The sequence below is a fragment of the Mytilus edulis genome, chromosome 4 (genome assembly GCF_963676685.1).
Source record: "Mytilus edulis chromosome 4, xbMytEdul2.2, whole genome shotgun sequence".
NCBI classification, from domain to species: Eukaryota; Metazoa; Mollusca; class Bivalvia; order Mytilida; family Mytilidae; genus Mytilus; species Mytilus edulis.
The window spans coordinates 89531040-89554589 of record NC_092347.1 but is presented as its reverse complement, the minus strand read 5'-3'; the positions used below and the strand labels follow the sequence as shown (position 1 = coordinate 89554589).

The 23550-nt window shown below is 30.9% G+C and overlaps 1 protein-coding gene across 1 annotated transcript in view; it reads right to left on the bottom strand.

Annotated features, from left to right (window-relative positions):
- Positions 1-1057: 1057 nt before the first annotated feature.
- Positions 1058-23550, bottom strand: part of LOC139520972 (uncharacterized) — a 100384-nt gene continuing 77891 nt past the window's right edge. The window contains exons 81-99 of the mRNA XM_071314090.1: positions 23138-23234; positions 22361-22558; positions 21871-22003; positions 21230-21375; positions 20583-20805; positions 20114-20190; positions 18514-18577; positions 17868-18080; positions 17459-17552; positions 16974-17085; positions 14712-14854; positions 13340-13467; positions 12537-12683; positions 12095-12269; positions 11553-11728; positions 11060-11272; positions 9195-9309; positions 8192-8411; positions 1058-2522 (exon numbers count right to left, since the gene is read on the bottom strand). Of these exons, the coding sequence (XP_071170191.1) occupies positions 2240-2522; positions 8192-8411; positions 9195-9309; positions 11060-11272; positions 11553-11728; positions 12095-12269; positions 12537-12683; positions 13340-13467; positions 14712-14854; positions 16974-17085; positions 17459-17552; positions 17868-18080; positions 18514-18577; positions 20114-20190; positions 20583-20805; positions 21230-21375; positions 21871-22003; positions 22361-22558; positions 23138-23234 (2957 nt within the window). The 3' untranslated portion in view covers positions 1058-2239. The remainder of the gene's footprint in view (positions 2523-8191; positions 8412-9194; positions 9310-11059; positions 11273-11552; positions 11729-12094; positions 12270-12536; positions 12684-13339; positions 13468-14711; positions 14855-16973; positions 17086-17458; positions 17553-17867; positions 18081-18513; positions 18578-20113; positions 20191-20582; positions 20806-21229; positions 21376-21870; positions 22004-22360; positions 22559-23137; positions 23235-23550) is intronic.

Below are 23550 nucleotides of genomic sequence, written 5' to 3'. Positions count from 1 at the left end.
CTTTTTTTCTAATACTGTATTAAACCTGAATGTTATATTGTGCTGATTTACAATTTAGTCACCTAAATGCATTGACAGTATAAAATCATTAATCAATCAATCTCAATAAAATTGATCTAATTGGTCACCTCGTCTACTCAGGGCACCAATTAAAATACAGGATTCATGATGATTTTTATAGTGTATGGAATTCAGGCCCTCGCAAGTAGGAGAGTTTGATTACAAGTAGGGACTGAATTATTCTGATTCAGTTTTAGTACTTTATGCAATAGGTCAAATATATTTGGTGTATAGAAATATTTTATGATGTACATGTCAGTCTCACAGGTTTTATTTGACCTGGACCTCATTTTCACGGTTTTTGGCTCAGTGTTAAGTTTTGGTGTTTTTGTCTGTTTCTCTAACTATAAGCAAAAGGTCAACTATATATGTTGTATGGCAGGATTGTTAGGTGTAAATGTCTGTCTGGCAGGTATCAACTGACCTTCATGGTTGATAGGCCAATCTTTAGTTTTCATGTTTAAGTTTTTTTCTTAGATACTATAAGCAATAGGCCAAATATATTCAGTGTATTGAATGATTGTAATGTGTACTTTTCTGCATTGGATAGAGGTATAGGGAGAGGGTTGAGATCTCACAAACATGTTTAACCCCGACGCAATTTTGCACCTGTCCCAAGTCAGAAGCCTCTGGCCTTTGTTAGTCTTGTATTATTTTAACTTTTAGTTTCTTGTGTACAATTCGGAGTTTAGTATGGTGTTCATTATCACTGAACCAGTATATATTTGTTTAGGGGCCAGCTGAAGGACACCTCCAGGTGCGAGAATTTCTCGTTGCATTGAAGACCTGTTGGTGACCTTCTGCCGTTGTCTGCTCTATGGTCGGGTTGTTGTCTCTTTGGCACATTCCCCATTTCCATTCTCAATTTTATTATGCATTTCTTGTTTGGTTAAAACTGACGTTGACTTACTAAAAGTAATTTTCTTGGATCAAGTTAAGTTTTTTGATACTTGTAGTAATTCATACTGTTAGCAATTACAGTGGAAGAAGGAAATCATTTCTAATGATGTTCTTTTATTAATGAGTGTAGATATATAAATATAAAAGTATGAAAACAGATATAAAAAACAACTATAAAACAGACCCTGTTTAAATGTTTTGAATTCCACATGACTGCAAGATAAATAAAAACATAAAATGACTTTATATATCATTTTTCTTCAAAAGAAAAAAAACAAAATACATTTTATAAAATGAGAAAATTTGAAACAATATTTACCCTTTTAAAAAAAAAAAAAAAACTTCAATTAGAAAGCACCAATTTGATGTACAAATATATGATATACGAAGTTTATTGAAAATTTTGCCTTTTACAATCTCATAACCTTTTTCTAATTTTTCAATTCCATATAAAGAAAGCAAGTAAAAAATGATGTGATATATATAAGCTGACCTGAGGATTGAAGTACAGAAAATATCATTCAGGGATTACAAGTTAGAGACATTACTTATATAAACAAATGTCTTGTAAGGGGAGACAAACCCTGCTCAGCAGGAGGAATGTACATGTTTTAAAATTTGGTAAAATGAACATGAATATAATAGTATTATGCATGGATATATATTCTATGGTACATATAAAGCATTATGGAAAATGAATATTTTTCTTTGATTTTCTTTAGGGATTTTCTTGTTTTTGATTTATATAATATAAATATAATGTCAAGTCATTTATACAAAACTTAACAGTTTAACAAAATATACAAATATTTACCCAACTCATAAATAACATTTTTTCATGTTGATTTACAAATACTTTTAGTTTTACAAACAAATAAAACTGTAATTATTCTTAATTATTCATTATTAATATTATGTATTATATACAGTATACAAATCAAATCTTTATTTAAATTTAGGGCTAAAAATTTTGTAAGCCTTAGTGGATAAGACTTAAAAGATCCTCTCGAAAGACATTTAATTATTTTTTGACAAGAAATGTAATAATACAATCATTTGCTTCATGGGGCAACACAACGTCTGCTGTAAAAATAAGATTTAAAATTTAATTGGTTAAATTTTAATCAAATATGTCATTCATTTGAATATGTAAGTATTCAGCAGTTATTGGATAGCAATCCACAATATGTCTGTAAATCAACAAAAAAACATAAATAATGAACATTAATTAAACACTGGAAAATATAGAAAAGTATTCATTTTCTTGTATATACAATTATTAAGTAGATTCTGGTTTAGTATCATCGATCACTATGGAAACATCTTTGTTGACATCAACTGTTTTCAGGTCAGAAGATTTAACATTCTCTCCTGTGAAGGTCGTGTCCTTGACAGCTGCCCCTTGATTTATATCTGTAGGAGAGAAAGCCTGATCCAATCTGTCCACACGTTTTGCAGCTGGATCAACAAATGTATAGTCATCGTCTCCATATTTAGATGTAGAAGTTGGATATGAATCACTTGATCTGTTTGATTTTGTTAAACTGTTGATGTCTGAATTTCTAAAAAAGCAAAAATAAATGAATTTGAATGAAAAAATATACAAATTACACCATATCTTTATTTCATGCATATACAACTCTGTTTTGTCCAAAAAAAAGTATGTTTTCTGTAAATTAAATTTTTCAATTTCAGTTTTTTTACATGTAAATTTTCTATTACCTTGTTGTGTATGTTACTTGGTGTCAAACTACAAATGGGTCGTGAAACATTAAATTTCATGCAAATGGTGAATCAGTGGCTCCATCTATGTACAAAATCTTAATAATGGTCCATGGTAATATATTGATGAGCAATGAAGGTGTGTGTATTCTATAGTACAACATTAACATGACAAGGGTCAATTATTATACTAATGAGCAATGATAGGGAGTGCACAACTATGAGAGTGTTCAGGCATATATACAAAGTGACTACAGTGAATACTAGAACAAAGTGGCAGTAATACAATAAGAGGGAAAGCAGAATTTTCTTGGTTTGTTTTTCCAGATTGGTTTTCTATTTAATATACATTGTATTTATTGTTGTTTTTACATTTTTTTCCATTAAGACAGTGTTATATTTCTAAATTTTGATACAAATATATATGTAGTCTATACAAATAAACCTACACCCAAAATCAAGTATATCTACAGAAAACAGATCGGGAAATTAAATGATGAAGGTTTTATAGTTCCATTAAATTTTACAATTTGCTTTTTTAAGATTCTTTTTTTTTTATTTGAAGATGTTTAAAATTATTTTTTTGCGATGGTAACTAATTCAGCAACTAAATAAAATGTTTGCTTGCAAAAACCACTCCAGTGGGGAAGAATTCTGATAATTTAATTATATCATGACTTTCTTGCCAACATTGAACAGGTGCTCTTGAAAATTATCATAATGTTTTATTTCCATAATTTCAATTTAATATTTCATCTTAAAAATAAAAGGAAAAAAAAATTATACTTGTTATTATGCAAGTATGATATGCTAGTGAGATACAAGATTGCTTAAGTTCCATTTTTTTCTTCATGTGCACTAAACCTATTAGTTTGTTCATGGAAAGACATCAAAATGAGGGTCAGAAATAAATACTTGATTCTGGAATATAAGAATATATGACGTAATAATTTATTTACATTTTATAAATGTGACCGTTCTTCATCGACAATGATATTAGTGGGTGGCGGTAAATCGTCTACTGCTGGTTGTTTCTCAGCGTAAGGCTGAGAGTAACTGTACCCCAGGTTATCAAAAGCACGAGCATTGTCATAGTCTTTGTTACTAGCAGAATCGGAGGCAGAAGGTGAGTAGCTCGGAGATTTTCTCTTAATTTCTGCCCTAGAAAAAAATAAGATAATACAGAAAAAGGCGCAATTTTGAAATTATAAAAAGTAATATAATAAATATGAAGTGAAGCACGCAAAGAGAGAGAGGGTATAGAGATAATGAAGCACACATGTATGACATGCCATTTTACTATTATAATACTGTTAAAGCTCTGCCCACAGTGATAAATTAAAAAGCCATTACATGATTTTGTAATATATCAAATTTTATAAAGGACCATTGGTGCACCTCCCTTCTATGAAGCTATTAAAAAGCAATTGGTAAGTATATAGTTTTGTAATCAAAGCAAATGTACTAGCATAAGTTTATCCTAGGGTACTTTGTGGTTTTTTGGACAACTAACAAATTTCCCCCAAGAAATAGACATCTAAAGGTTTCATTGAATGCGTTTTTAATAGTTTTTTGGACAACCAATAAATTTCCCCCAAGAAATAGACATCTAAAGGTTTCATTGAATGCGTTTTTAATAGTTTTTTGGACAACCAATAAATTTCCCCCAAGAAATAGACATCTAAAGATTTCATTGAATGCGTTTTTAATAGTTTTTTGGACAACCAATAAATTTCCCCCAAGAAATAGACATCTAAAGGTTTCATTGAATGTGTTTTTTATAGTTTTTTGGACAACCAATAAATTTCCCCCAAGAAATAGACATCTAAAGGTTTCATTGAATGTGTTTTTTATAGTTTTTTGGACAACCAATAAATTTCCCCCAAGAAATAGTCATCTAAAGGTTTCATTGAATGGGTTTTTAATAGTTTTTTGGACAACCAAGAAATAGACATCTAAAGGTTTCATTGAATGCGCTTTTATTGCGAACCCTATGATAGTTTTCCATAGATTCACCTGCAAGTTACCTGTCGATTTAAACTTTTGTAAGTTCTATTGTCCCATCTAACAAATACAACAGGTATTGTTCTCTGTATAGTTCATTCACCAGGACCTTTAAATTTCTTCTAGAAGAAATATATCACTCATTGATTAATTTACCTGACCAAAAAATTATCTGTTTTTTTATTGAAATACTTCTATAAACTCACATAAACTGTATGCAATATTGTATTTATTCAATATATCATTAATATATTTTCAATCTGTTCAATATAAAATCTGATTTAATAATAAAAAGTTTATTTTAGACACATTTTTTAGTATTTTCCAATGAATTTGCATGTTTTTTGTTGTTGTTAATTTATAGACTATGTTTATGAAGACCTTAATTTAAAAATAATAATATTCAAATTTTTATTTATCAAACACACAAAAATATTTATTGAATATTTGATCAGAAATCAACTTTTAATTTTTAAATCATTATTAATATTGAACACATTAAAAACGAGTTTTTGGTATTGAATAAATACAACACCACATGCAGTTTTGTGAGTCCTTTCTTAGTATTGGTATAAGTATTTTTTCATCATTGACAGTTCCATTTTTTGTTCAGGTATATTAATCAATGAGTGATATATTTCTCCTAGAAGAAATTTAAAGGTCCTGGTGAATAAACTATACAGAGAACAATACCTGTTGAATTTGTTAGATGGGACAATAGAACTGCTAAAAAGTTTAAATCGACAGGTAACTTGCAGGTGAATCTATGGAAAACTATCATAGGGTTCGCTATAATAGTTTTTTGGACAACCAATAAATTTCCCCAAAGAAATAGACATCTAAAGGTTTCATTGAATGCGTTTTTAAAAGTTTTTTGGACAACCAATAAATTTCCCCTAAGAAATAGACATCTAGAAGTTTCATTGAATGCATTTTTTTATGGAGAAAACACAAAGTTATAAAACAACTTTTAATTGAACTGCGGATTAAAGATCTGACATTGACACTAGGGGAGATAACTATCATTGATCAGATTTAATTTCATAAAAGGAAATCAACATAAGCTCCAAGAAAAACAAATTAGCCGCACAAATTTCTGTCAAGTAAAATGGCAATGTACATGTGTATATGATATGAGTGCATGAATCCCTCATAAAAAAGCTCTGTTTGTGCTGACTATTGATAAATTTGATTTTCTGCAGTATAACAGGATTTTTTTCTGCTATAAATAAATATAATGCAATGATTGTCTGCCATATGTTAATGTAGTGTGAAAGTAAATAACCTATGTAACATATGTTAATATCATTCACCAATCATGCAATTTTAATCAAATATTGTTTGTTTAGTCATGCAATTCTATAATTATATTTCTCTAACTCTATGGAAATTTATCGCTTTCCGAACCCATTGTATAAAAAAATTTAATCAACGTGTGGTTGCCGGTGATCTCAGAACATCATTGGATGATTTTAAGGGTCATGACCTTTTTAGCTAACTGAATGAATCAAAATATGCTAACAGGTGTTAATGAAATTGACAACTTCGTGCAATGTGAAAGGCACTCGAAGGGGATTTTTGGTTAACAAAAAAAGAAAATGTATTTTTTAATCATTAGAGAAACAGATTCTTACATAGTTACTCGTGAATTATCGGATTTATCCAATCTCGATAGTTAAATTATAAATTTTAAAGTCCTCGCCGAGGCGGCTCGGACTTTAAAATTGATAATTTAACTATCTCGATTGGATAAATCCGATAATCCACTGGTACCAATGTAAGAATCTATATATACAACATATTAATATTCATACAAACATTTAATAAGAACCGTAAATCTTATCGATATCAATATTTTTGATAAAACCAGAATTTCATTATATTCTGTTTAGATGTATGTGTGTGTGTGCATGTTCAAGTTTCTGTTTTCATAATTTAGTTTCTAAAACAGGCAACTTGTTCTTTGCTCTGAAAAGTATCCTTGGCTCTTTCTATATTTTCTATTCACTTATGAAAAAGAATTGACAATTTTGATGTGGTATGGTAAAAAATTGTATTTGTCATTAAACTATGACTTTCATCCTGTTCTCTTATAATATTGATCAAAGTTCAGTCATCATCTCCACTACATGTAAATGGAGTGTCCGACAATTCTGCTTATTTTAAATGGCAGTATAGTGTCCTTTCATATCATCAGGTCTTTCAATCTTTTGTGGATAGTTGGATAGTTGTCTAATTCACCTTTTCAGAATCTAAAGGAATGTTGGTAATTTCATTGTTCTAACACCAAAATGAAAAATATGTTGTGACGTTTTAAACCAATCTCATGTACGGTTTTGAAAATATTACCCAGAATGCATTAGATTCTGAAATGGTGAATTGGCAATTAAAACACATCTCCTTATTTCTAAACATAAATTATAAGCCTTTTGATAAATATCCAGGGGATAATAAAGCATAAATAATGGTATATTACGGAAAATAATAATATATATATATATATTTAAATACATAAGTTTTATAGGTTTTATTACATATTTCAAGTCATGCATAACAACATTATAATATTATCACAAGATATATGTGTTTTACCTTACCTTAAATCATGAATCAGAAGAAAAGACTATACTTTTGATATAATTTTTCATTTGATTTGAACTTCTTCAACAATAAACAAACTACAGTTTTAAAAGGGCCTGTACGGTTGGTATAAATATGACTCAATTTGAACAAATGTAAAACAGCAATAATTAAAGGAAACTATCGTGCACCATTTTGTAAGAGTACTCCAAACAACGATTTATTTAAGCCTCATTTGATCAAGGTTTAGTAGATTAAAGATTCCCATACTAAGCATGGACAAAACAATTTCTGTTTGTTTATTTGAAACTTCTTGAAAACAGCTTTCAACCAAACTTACAAAGATAATTCAACTGGACATGAAGATACACACCTGCAAATTTAAATTTTTCTTTTATGTGATACTTGGGGTTTCCCAAACCAAAACCTTGACAATATTAGCTGATAGGAGTTGGCAAAACTTGTCTGTTCAGTACACTAAGTTAATCTTTTTTCACTAACTAATTCAAAATAAATATAATTCAAAGTTTAGTATGACGTCCATTATCATTGAACTAGTAACATATTTGTTTAGGGGCCAGCCAAAGAACTCCTCTGGGTGTGGGAGTTTCTCACTGCATTGAAGATCCATTGGTGGACTTCGGCTGTTGTCTGCTCTATGATTGGATTGTTGTCCCTTTGACACATTCCCCATTTCCATTCTCAATGTTATATACTGTATTGTGAGAGAAATTGTGAAAAAAGGTGACATTTGTAGTCCTCCATATGATCTATTGGACTTCAGAAATTAAACAATGATTTAAGCCAATGCTTAAAGCCAAAATGAAAGCAAAAAATGTAGAAGAAACATCCTGATTCATAGCTCTGACTCTGATCTATAATATGAAAATAAATGTTTTGTCAAGACAAGTTGCTTAATACTTACTCTTTACTGGTACAGACTTTACAGGCTAGGAAGAGTGAGATGAGAGCAAATCCTCCGGCTAGACAACCAAGTACAATGTATACCACTCTGTCATTCTCATCATCAGCTGTATCTTCCTCCTTATTACCTGCTGGGGCCTGGGTACTACCTCCAGCTGAAGGTGTAGTTGGTGGTGTAGTTGGAGGTTCTGGTGTACTAAGGTAACCTACACAGCTACCGCCTACAATATACAATGAATATATTATGTCCTCTATAATTAAGTTTGACAGTTATACTTGCAACAGGTCAGTGTTTCAACATACATACTACAGTTATTGTCTACCTTAAAAATCATCATCAGAAATTTGTCTGAACACACAGGAATGAAACCTTAGAAAATAGAGATGTAAGGTTTACACAAATAATGAGATAGCAACCCACAAACAAAAACAAGCAAAGAAATCAAGTGGTCAACATCAAGTCCATACACTTGATCACATTTTGATGTAGATGTATATTCTAAAATTTAAATATCATAACACCGATTTAATAGTAATTATCTGTGCTTTTACCAAAAAAATAGCAAACATTGTATACGGAAATGCAAGTCTTTACTCTTATTGTAATCATTCATTTTGTACTGGGGATTCATTTATTTTAGTGGGTACCAATTTTAATGGTATGAGGAAAATGTCATTTTTTGTGGATATATGATTTCATGGTTTTGCACATATTTATAAACAAATTAAAGAAAATTGATATTCCTTAAACATGTAAATTTGTGGTTTTTTCTTTACCAAAAACAAAGAAAATTGATACCATAGGAATAATAATGAATCAAATGGAAATGTTAAATGTCTATTATAAAATAAACATTGACACCTATATTATAAGAAATTATTTCCCTTTAATAAACTCAAAATATATTTCTTCACAATTAATGTTCTAAATAATTCTTTTCTTCTTATTGTTCAGGAAACTTTAACAGAGAAGCTGACACGATTCTTAAATGTATGAAATTTACCTATAACATTTGTCCATGCGTTAACGGATATTTCTGGTATACATCTCTGACAAGAGTTCCCTGGATTCACAGAATTTCCATGATAACAGACACCACCTAGCATACAACCAGTAGTCTGCAAATTCAAATTATGTAAATTACTTTAATCAATCAAAGGGCTGGTAATTTTGTTTTCAGGAGCAGTTCATGAATTATGAAAAAAGACATTTTGCATATTCTTTAGAATCTTCTGTATTTTTAGTTGCATTTACTTTTAAAATCTGATTTAACTGAGAGAAAAATCAGATACAATATATATTTTTTTAACAGAACTTCCCCCCCCCCCCCCCCCTGAATCAATATTTTTTTTTACTGGAGACAAAGTCATCTCCCACTGGAGACAAAAAATATCGAGTGGGAGGTCAAAATCAATAATTATCTTTTGGACAAACACGTCTGCTTTGTCATTCTCATCTCATCATTGCCAAAAGTACCCCCAAATGTATTTTTCAACATAAATTCACAATTGAATTATAAAAACATTGTTTATTTTCTTCATCCGTGCCAGAGCTATCTGACCTCTCTACACATATCACTGTTCTGAGGTTCTCATTTATTCTAATCAATCAAGCTTTAAAGAAAATTCATTTAAAAAGTAGATTTTTTTTTCTTTTAGATTTTTAGAGATAGGAACAACAAAAATATATAAATATTAGTGTTGTCAAATCGTACACTATTACCTAACCGGTAACTCGGATAATCGTTTGACCGATTAACCGGTTAACCGGTAGTTTAAGTTGGTGTTTGAAAGCCTTATATCTTTAGTACCCTACACATAGCTATAAGATGTGGTAACAACCTTCCATCCAAGTCATACATTTACGCTTTTTGTCCTTAAGCATTATAAGGCTTGTTTGTGAGGATTCCTTGCGAAGTTTGACTTTCAATATTCAGATACACCGTATCAACTATGGCGTTTGTATCAACTTCAGATTGAAAAATAGAAAAAAAACTTCTTGATCTCGTAGAAGCGAATTTTTCTGAAACCGATTATTTTTTCCTTTTCTCTTGTTTCTGATATTAATGTGGACTGTTTCAATTTGAAATGATTAAGCATGTTACTCGTACTATCACGTATGCATTTAGTACATTCACATTGGTTTGCATTTCACAATATTTTAGTTAACATTTCGTTTAAAGTATATCAAAGCCTTACACGACGGAGGTTGCACATTTAGAAGTAGGTCTACACGCTATTAGATCAAAAATAAAATAATGAAGTAAATCGTAAAATTTAATCGTATTACTGATTTAAAGTTACTGTTAAAATAAAAAGTATACTAATTATGTTTCATTAAGATCTTGCCCCAAGCTGAGCGACAAGTTCTAATTAATTTTATGTTTTTCGGATTAACAATAGCAATCAATAGACTGGACAATTGATCTGTCAAATTAATTACCGCGACGACAATTTTTAAATAAAACATAACTATTTAATGATTTCGATACAAATTTATATCAAATCTATTAAAATTGAAAAAAATGTCCGGTTAACCGGTTAGTGTTTTGGTATTCGGTATTCGGTCGTTCGACCGGTTAACCGGTTAACCGGTTTATCATTGACAACACTAATAAATATATAGTAAGGAGATATAGGAAGATGTGGTGTGAGTGCCAATGAGACAACTCTCCATACAAATAACAATTTAAAAAGTAAACCATTATAGGTTAAAGTACGGCCTTCAACACGGAGCCTTGGCTCACACCGAACGACAAGCTATAAAGGGCCCCAAAATTACTAGTGTCCACTCCAGCGAAAAATGTGACCATTACAAGGATGAGCAAGCTCCTTTGAATACCCTATGTCAAGGTGAGCAGAAACCTACCAATTGTTGACAAGTTGAATAGCTAGCACAGCTGTAACATCCTGGATGATACACAGCTAGTCCAAGGGTACCAGAAGCTTTCTGAAGGTCACCACTGTTGGTTACAGAGATGGTCATTTGCTTGTATGCTGACACTACTGGCAAAGCTTGACACTGTACCATAGAACTGGTTATAAACTGGGCCGAAACTTTTATTGGTTGATCACCTTGTGACTGAAAGCAAAATGAAAAAGACAATTTAATTTAATTCTCTATGCTAACAACATGTCAAACAGTAGATGAAGTATAAATAGTTCAGACTAGCTGTCTGATTTCGAAACAAATGTATTAATGTAAATTGTAATACATGTAACTCTATATATGATTGCCTTAGAAATTTATATAAATGCGGCATATTTTAAAACTAAAAAGCTATCATATTAAGCAAAACCTTTTTTTTTTCACTCATTTTGAATAAACAATAAATACAAAGGGAGATAATTCCTCATCATACCTGGTAATGACAAGACAGTGAAGCCTGCTCAATGAAATTTTGTCCCAGTACAAATACACTGTTGCAAGAATTGGAATCACATACATCCCCATCTCTAAGGGAGATAAGTGTTGGTTCAGCATATCTACTGACTGAACAATCTGCTGATACCCAATCACCATAGCAGGTACAAGTTCCTAAAAAGAAAAAAAGGAGATAACTCATGGTTTAGCATTTCCATTAACTAAACAGTCTGCTGTTATCCAATCATTGTAGCAGGTATAAAAGTTTCTAAAGAGAGAGAATTTGTAGTTAGAATGTTTTATCAATAGAGTTTCAACTTGAGTTATGTATTCCCCAAAATTCTATTTTTATTTAAATAATTTTTTAAAAAGTGCATCAAGAATAATTTCATAATGATTTCTCTTTTGGAATCCCAAATTTATTTAGACAATGTAATGTAACATCATCTTCCATTTTGACAGGTTCAACTGACATCGAGGCCAGAACAACTAGTTTTAAAACATTCCCATCCTAGTAACCCTCCCTCTATAACAACATACCTTGGTCTGTACATGTTCCCTGAGTTGAACAATCATTTGGACAGGTATGACTGAGAATTGTAGCTAGTAGTGCTGGATCTGTTGACAGACTTGGTAGGTTCTTATCAACCTCAGCTACACATTTAGATTTCATGGCTTCTACATATGACCCTAAGGAATTGGTGTGGCCATTTATCTGTAAATAATTATACATTGAACTATAATTCATCTGTCAAATTAAAGAAGTAATTTGAGAATTAAAAAAAATAAAATGACATAAATAGACTGTGTAAAAGTATTCAATTTCTGGCAAATAGTTTTTGCAGTTATGTTCTCATCTTTATACTTTAAAATATTGCTTACTTTTCTTTTCTATCATTAATACCATAAAAGAGCAAAAATAATACATTTGAAAATATATCACTCTAACTGTACTTTCAGTTACATATGAATAGAATATTACCTTGATATTTTGAGTACAAGCCTCAACTTCAGCTTGGAAGGTGTATCCTGTGGCAGCAGTACAGAGCTGTCCAAGATCTGACCCGGTCAATAGGTTGGCACAATGCTGTCTCGCTGAAGTCTCATTCCAGTTGTTAGACCATGTAGCCTAAAAATAGAATAAATTTTGATTCTATATTTATAACCTTGTATGTGGAATATATGTCTTCAAATATTTTGTGGAAGGTATTTTCAACAGTTATATAGACTATTATATAGTGCATGAGAGTATATCAGATAAAATATACACCCGTCTTTTTAGTTCAAAAGGCATTACAATCATAATATTCACTCTATCAATGATGTGACTAACCAACCATGTAAGAATATTTAATAGACCACTTTTGAGTTCATCCGTCACCGGAAAAAACTCCTCAATTATACGTGCCTTTGTGACGTCATTTACCAGATAGAGGGGCTCGCCTGTATCCTTGCACTATTAAAGTTCATCAAGCATCTTAGCGATCGTCATTGTGAAGGATAAACTAGAAATAATGTTTGTTTTGTAAGTACTTAATCACAATTCCCTAATGACAGCAGTGCTGATTGTCAATTATGAGAATTTAATTTGCTGAATGTTTCTTTCAATATAGCATTATAGTTTTCCAACCACTACCTCAACATGGGAACGGAAGTGACGACACCCCTAAACACACAAAGTTGTTCACTAGAACCAGAGTTTTTGACAGAAATGCATTAAACTTATAAGTTGTCTATTGAATTAAGCCAATGATAAAGATATCTTTATAAACTTTAGATACTAACCTCTGGAACAATGTAAGTATAATCAACATCTAGACCTGACAACGGGTCAACAGTTTGTCTTTTCTTCCTTGTCTGAGAGTTGTCTTGATTCACGGCTGTTCCTTCAATAGTGGATGTTACATCGACACCTGAAATATTAAATGTCCTTCATTAAACACAGATCTTTATATGTGATTGATGACAAGGGTGGTTTTAAACGACCATGACTACCCATTAGGGTCTTGCACAGTTGGGTGTTAAGGATTATGTATTCATGCAGTGGCGGATCCAGAAAAAAATTTGGGGGTGGTCCCAAATGAATATTGAATTGTATGAAAAAGGTTAAAAAATACCTTCGACATTATGGAAGATCATGAATTTGGACAACACCATGCAATGCACATATTCCTAGGAATTTAAAGACATTTAAAACTGATTTTTATTTAATATACAATATCTTGCAATCTAAAACAGCAAAACATACAACTGTCATCTGAATTAGGCAAGCTGTAAAAAAAAGTTTAGCTAAAATGTTCCAAATTTTGCCTTTAACAGTGACGTAGCTGGGTCATATTTACGTGTACACCCGAACCTTGGTGAGGGATATGAGGGGTGCCAACCGCTCAATGTTAAAGCACCTGCTGGTAGTGGGTTCGAAAGGGACGAAGCCCTCGAAAGCTATCGAAAATAAGATACCATAATGATTCTTGTCAGTAAAAAATCATTGATGGCAACATACTTTTGAATCTAAATGGTTTATTTGTTTTGGTTAAATTTTGTAATATGTTAACTTATTCATCGTATTAAACTAAAAGCTAGCCTAATGGTCATTGATTTTAGAGAAAAAGGGGGTGGTCTGGTGCGCCGTGGGACCACCCCCTGGATCCGCCACTGTCATGTACCTTTTATTGATTCAACTTTTTCTTTCTTAGAATTTCTAGTATCTTTCATTTGTGTAGTGATTTTATATTTCAAAGTGAACGTCTTTTACTTTTTGAGAGGTTGTAAGTTTTTCCACTACATTGTACTAAACAACATACAATGACAAAAGAATGTTCAATATTCTCTATGTATGCCACTCATATAGATCAACTTATTATGGCAATATAGCATGTTCAACAATGGAGTAAGAAAACACTTGGACAAATGGTCTCAGAACAGCACTGTGTTCACAACGCATTTAGGTTTCACAGACAAATAGACAAACTGTTACAATTCACCTAAATGACAGTGCCACTTAGGGACAATAATTCCAGCTTCTGTTCATAGACATACAAAAATAATTACACTGTCCTAAATAGCATTGCCACTAGGACAACTTTTCCTGCTTTTGTTCACAGATTCAAATAATGGGAATCTTATTCTTAAATGTTCTGCAGAATAAGATACATACCTGAGACCAGGTCACATGACTCAACTATCCTCATTTCTTTACAAACAGGTGCAGAACTATCTGCTGGGCAGGTGCAGTAACTCTTGTAGGCTGATGTAGAAACAGTTCTTACTCCAGAAAACAAACTTTCATATACTGAAACTCTGTTGAAGCAAATGTGTATATTCAAAACAACATCATAAATGTATATATCATGCTTGTAACTCTTGTTTTACATTTATGAAAAGAAAATGTATGTGGCAGCTAGGTATTCATCAAGTTAAAAAGAAATCAAAAGAAAACCAGATGCTCCGCAGGGCGTAGCTTTATACGACCGCAGAGGTTGAACCCTGAACGGTTGGAGCAAGTATGGACACAACATTCAAGCTGGATTCAGCTCTAAATTTGGATTGTGATTTAATAGTTGACACAGCATAGGTTTCTGACACAGAATGAATGTGTTCTAATGAACTTAAAATTTTTGTTTTCTCTTAGAGTAATTCACTATGCTGTTGAATATTAATCCTCTCAAAAAAATGTTTGAAGAAATTTTCTTTTTATTTATGAAATTTCAAATGAGAAAAATTGAACCCAATTTTTTAATCACATCCTCCTTTCCCTTATTCCAAAACTAATCTCAATTAAAATATTCTAATGGAGTTTGCAACAATAACTACTCATTTAAATACATCATAAAATATTAAGATGTAAAAAAACTGCTTGTTTTCACTGAATGGTAAAGATTATTTAAATTTATCAGTTGGTAGTAAAAAGTGAATATACATTGTATATTGTAACAAAGAATTAAGTTGATTCTGGACAAAGAAAGATAACTCCAATTAAAAAAAAATCTTGCAATAAGATATTTCTTGCTTACTATTCTGGACAAAGAAAGATAACTCTAATTAAAAAAAAAAATGCTATTTCACAATATTGTGAAATTAGATATTTCTTGCCATTGCACAATACTGTGCAATTGAAAAGACTTGCTATTGCACAATACTTAATATAATAATTTTAGATCCTGATTTAGACCAACTTGAAAACTGGGCCCATAATCAAAAATCTAAGTACATGTTTAGATTCAGCATATCAAAGAGGCCCAAGAATTTAATTTTTGTTAAAATCAAACTTAGTTTAATTTTGGACCCTTTGGACCTTAATGTAGGCCAATTTGAAAACGGGACCAAAAATGAAGAATCTACATACACAGTTAGATTTGGCATATCAAAGAACCCCATTTATTCAATTTTTGATGAAATCAAATAAAGTTTAATTTTGGACCCAGATTTGGACCAACTTGAAAACTGGGCCAATAATCAAGAATCTAAGTACATTTTTAGATTCAACATATCAAAGAACCCAACCGATTCATTTTTTGTCAAAATCAAACTAAGTTTAATTTTGGACCCTTTGGACCTTAATGTAGACCAATTTGAAAACATAACCAAAAGTTAAGAATCTACATACACAGTTAGATTCGGCATATCAAAGAACCCCAATTATTCAATTTTGATGAAATCAAACAAAGTTTAATTTTGGACCCTTTGGGCCCTTTTTTCCTAAACTGTTGGGACCAAAACTCCCAAAATCAATACCAACCTTCCTTATATGGTCATAAACTTTGTGTTTAAATTTCATAGATTTCTATTTACTTATACTAACGTTATGGTGCGAAAACCAAGAATAATGCTTATTTTGACCCTTTTTTGGCCCCTAATTCCTAAACTGTTGAAACCAAAACTCCCAAAATCAATCCCAACCTTTCTTTTGTGGTCATAAACCTTGTGTCAAAATTTCATAGATTTCTATTAACTTAAACTAAAGTTATAGTGCGAAAACCAAGAAAATGCTTATTTGGGCCCTTTTTGGCCCCTAATTCCTAAAATGTTGGGACCAAAACTCCCAAAATTAATACCAACCTTCCTTTTGTGGTCATAAACCTTGTGTTTAAATTTCATAGATTTCTATTCACTTTTACTAAAGTTAGAGTGCGAAAACTAAAAGTATTCGGACGACGACGACGACGACGCCAACGTGATAGCAATATACGACGAAAATTTTTTCAAAATTTGCGGTCGTATAAAAAAAGTTTATGGTACATGTATTACTAAATTGATACATTAATTTATCTTGAAATCTAAATTTTAAGATAATTACAACTAAATTGAATCTTCATATTAATCTGTACATGACATTCATCAATTCAGGAAAGAAATTTTAAAACTGTTAAGATTCATTGACAGAAGTAAATACCAATTTTGTCACATATATTTATATTACCTCCAAGATGAAGCAAATTGGTCAGGAGCAGCATTATCAACCAGACTCATAATAGTTCCGTCTTTAGACATGGCATCGTTAAATTTATTGGCATCATAACTTCCACACAAACCTGTAAAATGTTAAAATTACAGTAAAATGCAGTCATGTTTTAGAATATTGCATAAGAGAGTTACTCTTCATTTGCTGAAATTTTAGCCCATAATATCTGATCAAATATTTTCTTTTATCATGTTATACAATATTGTCCCTGCAATTATTCTAAGCTCTAAAATTGACAGATACAGTGTCTGGTACTGATCAACATATTTAATATGCTCTTTTATTATAAGATAATTAGGATATCATTTTTTTCTTTCAAAAAATAATTTCCATAAAATTCAATTAAGAGTTGAAAACTCAATAATTTTTGTATTACAAATTAAATAGTTGGTTACAACATCATCTATCTTGTTGTAAAAGTAAAGTTAAGGTTAAACTATTACCTTCTGATCTGAGCCAATCCAATGAAGAAGGTAAAATAGATAGCTGCATGTCGCTAATGTCAACACTAACAATTGTTCCTGTTGGCAACATAAGCTGAAAAGGAAATATCCTATTATGTAAAAAAATTCTATATATAAAATAACAATGGTTGAACTCTGAATCTTCTTTAAATTCTGTTCCACAATTTTCATAACTAACATTCATTCAAACATGGTTTAACAATAAATACTTCTATTTTTAAAATTGAAATTAAAATTTTCTCATATTTTCAATCATTCAAACATTGCAAAACAATAAATACTTCTATTTTTGAAATTGAAATTAAAATTTTCTGATATTTTTTAAAGAGGCACCAATAGCATATGCAACTTTTATAGAAATAGGAAATAATATGTCAAATGTGCTTACTCTGACAATTTGTCCATCATTGGCTACATAGATCCTGAATCCTTCTGCTATTTGTCCTGATTTGTAGAATAAAGCAGATGGAGCTACAGCACCTGTCTGACCCGATCGTCTACACTTGTCAATGGTGAGAGAATCGTCACCAACTCTCACCATTACAGCACATATACACAAGTTAGAATCAGATGGTGAACAAGTCTGGTACAATGTGTGAACCTGAAAGATAAATGTTGAGAGATTCGTCAACCAATCTCATCATTACGGCACAATTACAAACACAATTTGTATTCAAAATTAAATATATATAGGCACAGAAAATAAAATTCAATTTTTCAATATATCATTTGAGTAACAAATTCTTCTTTACCCAGCTGTTGACTATTTATCATTTCACAATAGCGAGATGTTTGGTAAACCTTGCATTAAAAATTTAACATAGCGATCACATGTGTATGAATATGTTAATTAGCTGAGTTGTCATATCCCTGCCCTTAATGGGACTGAACTCTGTTTATACTTAACATACATTTTCTTAGTTTAATATATTTTTTTCTTATATACATAATTATTTTCAAGGCATAAAATATCATTTCCTAAGAGAACATTAACTGCAAGCTGTACTGTTTTAGTATTCTCCCTTAAAAATTACCTCTTGTGGGAATTCCTTGTTTTTGTATACAATAAATTCTCCCTGGTATCTGACAGTCTCAAACCTGTAAATATAAAAAATAAAATGTAGTTACAACTGTTAGGAAACTACAATGCCTGGCTGAGGGCAGAAGCAGAAATAAATAATGTTTGATTGATTGTTGGTTGTTTAACATCCTGTGGAAAATATTTCATGAATATTCAGGACAATAAATGTAAGGGATTGGGATTGAAAGGCACTTTTTATTCTATCCAATCATGCATTATATTTTTCAATTGATTATACCCTATAACTTTTCATGATATCATTCTTCAATAACCATCCCCCATCATATTTTAAAAGAGGTATGGTAAGTTTGCCTTTAATTGCTTACTTGATTCTTACAAACCAATATGACATGAATGAAAATGCCCTTACTACATACTTTTTCATACACATCATAGAATGTACTTATTTATGAAGGTCATATGGTGGACTATAATTGCTAAGGCCAGGATTTTTTAATTTGTTGGTTTACGGATCCGCCGACCCGATTTTGCCGATTCCTAGAATAAAAATAAAATTGACTTTTCATGCTTTTTTATTCCCGCAGACCCAAACAGATACATTATCCCTGAAAAATAATTAAATTCTTTTTTTTTATGAAATGAAATGCATGAATCACTAACAAAATTGATAACACTCTCTGTTGTGAAAAAATAAAACTTCCAGTATACGTTTCTAAAAATAGACAAATTAATTATAACTGACCTTGAAATGTCGTTTACGCAAATAATTTTGCGGAACGAAATCTGTGTTTAAAACCCATTACACAATAAGTTTGTTTCCCTTATTTGTCATCAGTCTGTAAGATGCATAATCTCATAGAAATAGACTTGTCCAAATGTGGACAGGTGTAGAGCACCTTGGAAGTAAAAGTTCTGAATATCAACAAGTCATTTAGAATTTTCTTGTTTCATGGATAATAAAAAAAAAAATATCGTCCTTTTGGATTAAAAACGGGAATGCATGACACTATATTAACCCGATATTCTCGTTTTTTCCGTGGACAAGTCTATTACGTTTTTGACACGTGTGTTGAAACTTATTTTCGTACGACAATTTTTACTTTTTTTTCTTTATCAGTTTTCGTTTTTGAAGATCATTACTCACCAAGTTTTCTGGAATTGATTTTTCTTGTTTGTGAAAAGACGATTTAATTTCGTCTTTGTCTGTGAACACCCCCCCTTTTTTTTTTACGGCAAATCATTAGACAATGTCATGCGATATTTATGACAGCTGAGCAAGAATATTTCATCAAACTAAAATTTGAAATGATGACAAAATAGCATAAAAACATTTTGTTAGAAAGGTGAAATGTATATTTATTTTGCATTTTTTTTTTCTGTCTTGAAAGATATTTTTTTTTCTTTTTTTTCCCGACCGACCGACACGACTTTTTCATGGGGAAAATCCGTAAACCAACAAATTAAAAAACCGTGGCCTAACATCCACTTCTCTTAAGACTTTGGAGGACCAAACCTCATAATTGTTATAAAGAAATGAGATGTCATGTTTTTTTCCAAAACCTTATCCTGTGTATTTGATTGTTTATACTTACAGTCCATCAAATGATGACAGCTGATTTCCACCCATTGATGTGCACATAGCTTGCTGGTCAGTATTTACAACAACAACCTACAAAATACATATACTTTTTATATGTTCAGGTCATCCATTAACATTTTATAAATTTGACTATAACTTTAATAAATCCTTTATGATTTTTCAACTTTGTCTCTTAACATCAATATGATTTAGAATAACAGCTGAACCTTTAAACAATCATAAGTTATTTATTACACATATGTCCACAAAGAACATTTTTATTTTCAGAACACAAAACAATTGAATTCTATTAGTCTTTGCATATGTACAAAAATCAGTTTTATATAAAAATCCTTGAAAAGAAGGCTTTAAAACACTTTAAGTTCATAAGAAAGATTTAATCAAAACTGGAATCTGATTTTCATACAATTATTTCTAAGTTTTCCTCCTTTAATTTCTTATAAATTGAACATTTTTTTTACCTCTAATCGTGAGATAATTCTGGTCAACACTTTTATTCCATCAACAAACTTATGAGCAGTTATGTTGATTTTCAGGTTATGTGAGTCGTCATATCTATTATCTACTCTAGCAAACAGTGTGTATGAAACTGGTGTGTTCCAGTTCTGAGTGGTGATAGTTCTCTGACATAATCCAGTGTCGTCTGCTACCACTATTTGTGGTATGTTGCTGCCATCTTTACATCTGTAAAAATACAAGATGAAAATTACCTTGCTATAAGAGGGTATGAAGTGTATTAGAGCCTCAATTCAAAATAAAAATATAATTTATTTTTTCTCTAAATTATATGTTTGCAAATGATTAAGAAAAAATTCAAATGAAGGTACCATTATTTCACAGAAATAGGGTTCTTTAAAAAAAACTAGATGACTATGGTATTCAACCATAATTCTTAAAAAAAATTATGATGTATCATTTTATAAAAGTTTGGACTTGTCACGTTACAGGATTATTCTACAAAAATTTGTCTCCACAATTTTGTCAGTAGAAATTATAAAATCAATCTTCATATGTATTATGCCCAAATTCAGAGAATAAAAATAAAAAGATTTAAAATAAAGAATACTATGCATGTTGATGAACACTGTATGCCTGTATGATGACTTACTTGTCATTGCCAGACTCAATGTCAAGGTCAAACTTAATTTCACATGTCTGTCCATTAGCACACCAAAGTGCTGGATCTTCTTCTACAGTAATATCTAAGGTTGTTGGTGCTCCTCCTTCTAATAAACGTAATACTGTTGTTGGTACCTGAAAAAAACCCATAAAACATAATGATTTACACCTGCAAATAAGTTTTAATAAAATGGGGGGGGGGGGGGGAGGGGGGGCAGTTCAGTTTATTCAGGAAAATATATATTTATTGTTCCCAGGTTTGTTTTCCTTTAACATAAATCTCCTTCAGTATAGATATCTAAACACTTATCATTCAGCATACCATTTATACCCTTATAATTTATCTATTACAAAATATATTTAGATTCCATTTAGGAGTAACAAATTACAAATTAATGAGATAAAAGGCAATACTTTTTTACATAAATTCTATTCTGAAGTAAAAAAACAGTATACCCTCACTTTTTTAAAGCGGGGGTATAAAAATATATCGTCAATTACCAAGAGAGACACACTTAACAGAACAACCTATATTTCTGGAGTATACAAAAAATTATCCAACATAAATATATAACAAAAATAGTACATTTATTAGGTCAGAAAGAGTAAGTATATTTCTTTAAGACCAACCTTGATAGCTGGGAGTTTCTCACAGGACAGTGTTGTATACAACTGCTGGAGTTCTTGTCTTATGGGATCAGACACACTAGCATTACAAAACTTCAGCTCTACTTCAACACAAGCTTGGGTTGTCTCATATGTACTGAAATATATAAAAACAAAATGATTTGATTCTTTATAGATCCTTTTAAAGAGTGAGGTTTATTTAGTTAAAACATTTAGATGGTAAACAGACTTACAAAACTTACTATTTCCAAATAAATAATAAAACACCACTTCATTTCGAAAAAAAGAATGTGTTAAAATTTCATAGAAACAGATATATTAGAACAAATTTTATAGAAGGAATCCATTTAGTCTACAGAAGTGTTGATTACAATATATTTCCAACATTTTAATTATTCCAAAAGATTTCATTTTTTCTAAAGAAAGATTAAAATTCCTGTCAGAGGACATTATATCTACCGGGTCTAATACAATACAAAATGATGTCCTGTACCTGCAATCTGTTTGTGATTTCAATGTGTTAACACATTGCTGAGCTTGGCTAGACATACAGTCTCCTTTGGCTCTACAAAGTGTGTCCCTGGCAACTTCAACATCAGCGTTCAATTTATCAAATTGTCCTCTAATCCCTTCAGAGCATGAACCTGAGTATTCCTTCACTTTATCTATAGCTGCTGACAATTCATTGGTTCTGAAAACAGAAAATCTTAATGTTCAATTTTAAGTCTGTAGAATAAGTTCTGATTATGAGTATGGGTGAAGATGGGGTTTTAATCTTATATAGCTTTGTATGTTATACTGGTTTTGATCATTACTGAAGGTACTGTGACCTATAGTTTAAAATTTTTACATCACTTGGTCTCTGGAGGAAAGATGTCTGGTTGACAATTACATCACATCTTTTTATTCTTATATAATTGTAGAATAATATTCAATAAGTCAAAGATATCAGAATCTTTGTTAAAGTAAAGGTATCCCAAACCCTGACAGAGTTTAAACGTTTCATTCAAGGAACCCAACTCTTATATGGAAGAAGAAGAAGAAGAACATTAAAGCATACAAAATTCATAAAATCATTGATTATTTCTTTTTTATTAATCCATCCATAGGACACATATTCAAATTCCCAACATACTGGTTATAAAAGAAAATCAAACCTAACCCCAGGATATTCTATCCTTTCAAACAAAAGAAATCACAGTTGTGGAAAGAACAGTTAAAGAATCTATTCTAATATTATTTTTCCTCAAGGATATTCAGTTATACTTACGAACAGAAAAGAGGCAGTCCGTAATCTGGAATGGTCAATTTTTGGATCTGATTCATGAATGTCATAGCGGCAGGCAAGATCTGACAAGTTTCTGGTTCTAAAATATCATAAAATTCAAATTTTCATCAATCACAAACAAATCCTATGCAATACAATTAAATAATCTTGTAAACAAGATATATCATTTGGTCTTTTGCAGATTATCAAGTCTCATCTTTTGGGGATAAAAGTTTATAATTGATAAGTTGATACCAGAATGGTATTAGAAATAAATGTAATTGATATAATATTTATTTGTTGCAAGTAAAAAAAATATGTTTATTTTACATATTGATAGCTTTTGAGAAAAATAAAAGGGGAAAATCATAAGAGCAATTATTTAATGTCACTATCAGGAAATGTTGAAACCAATG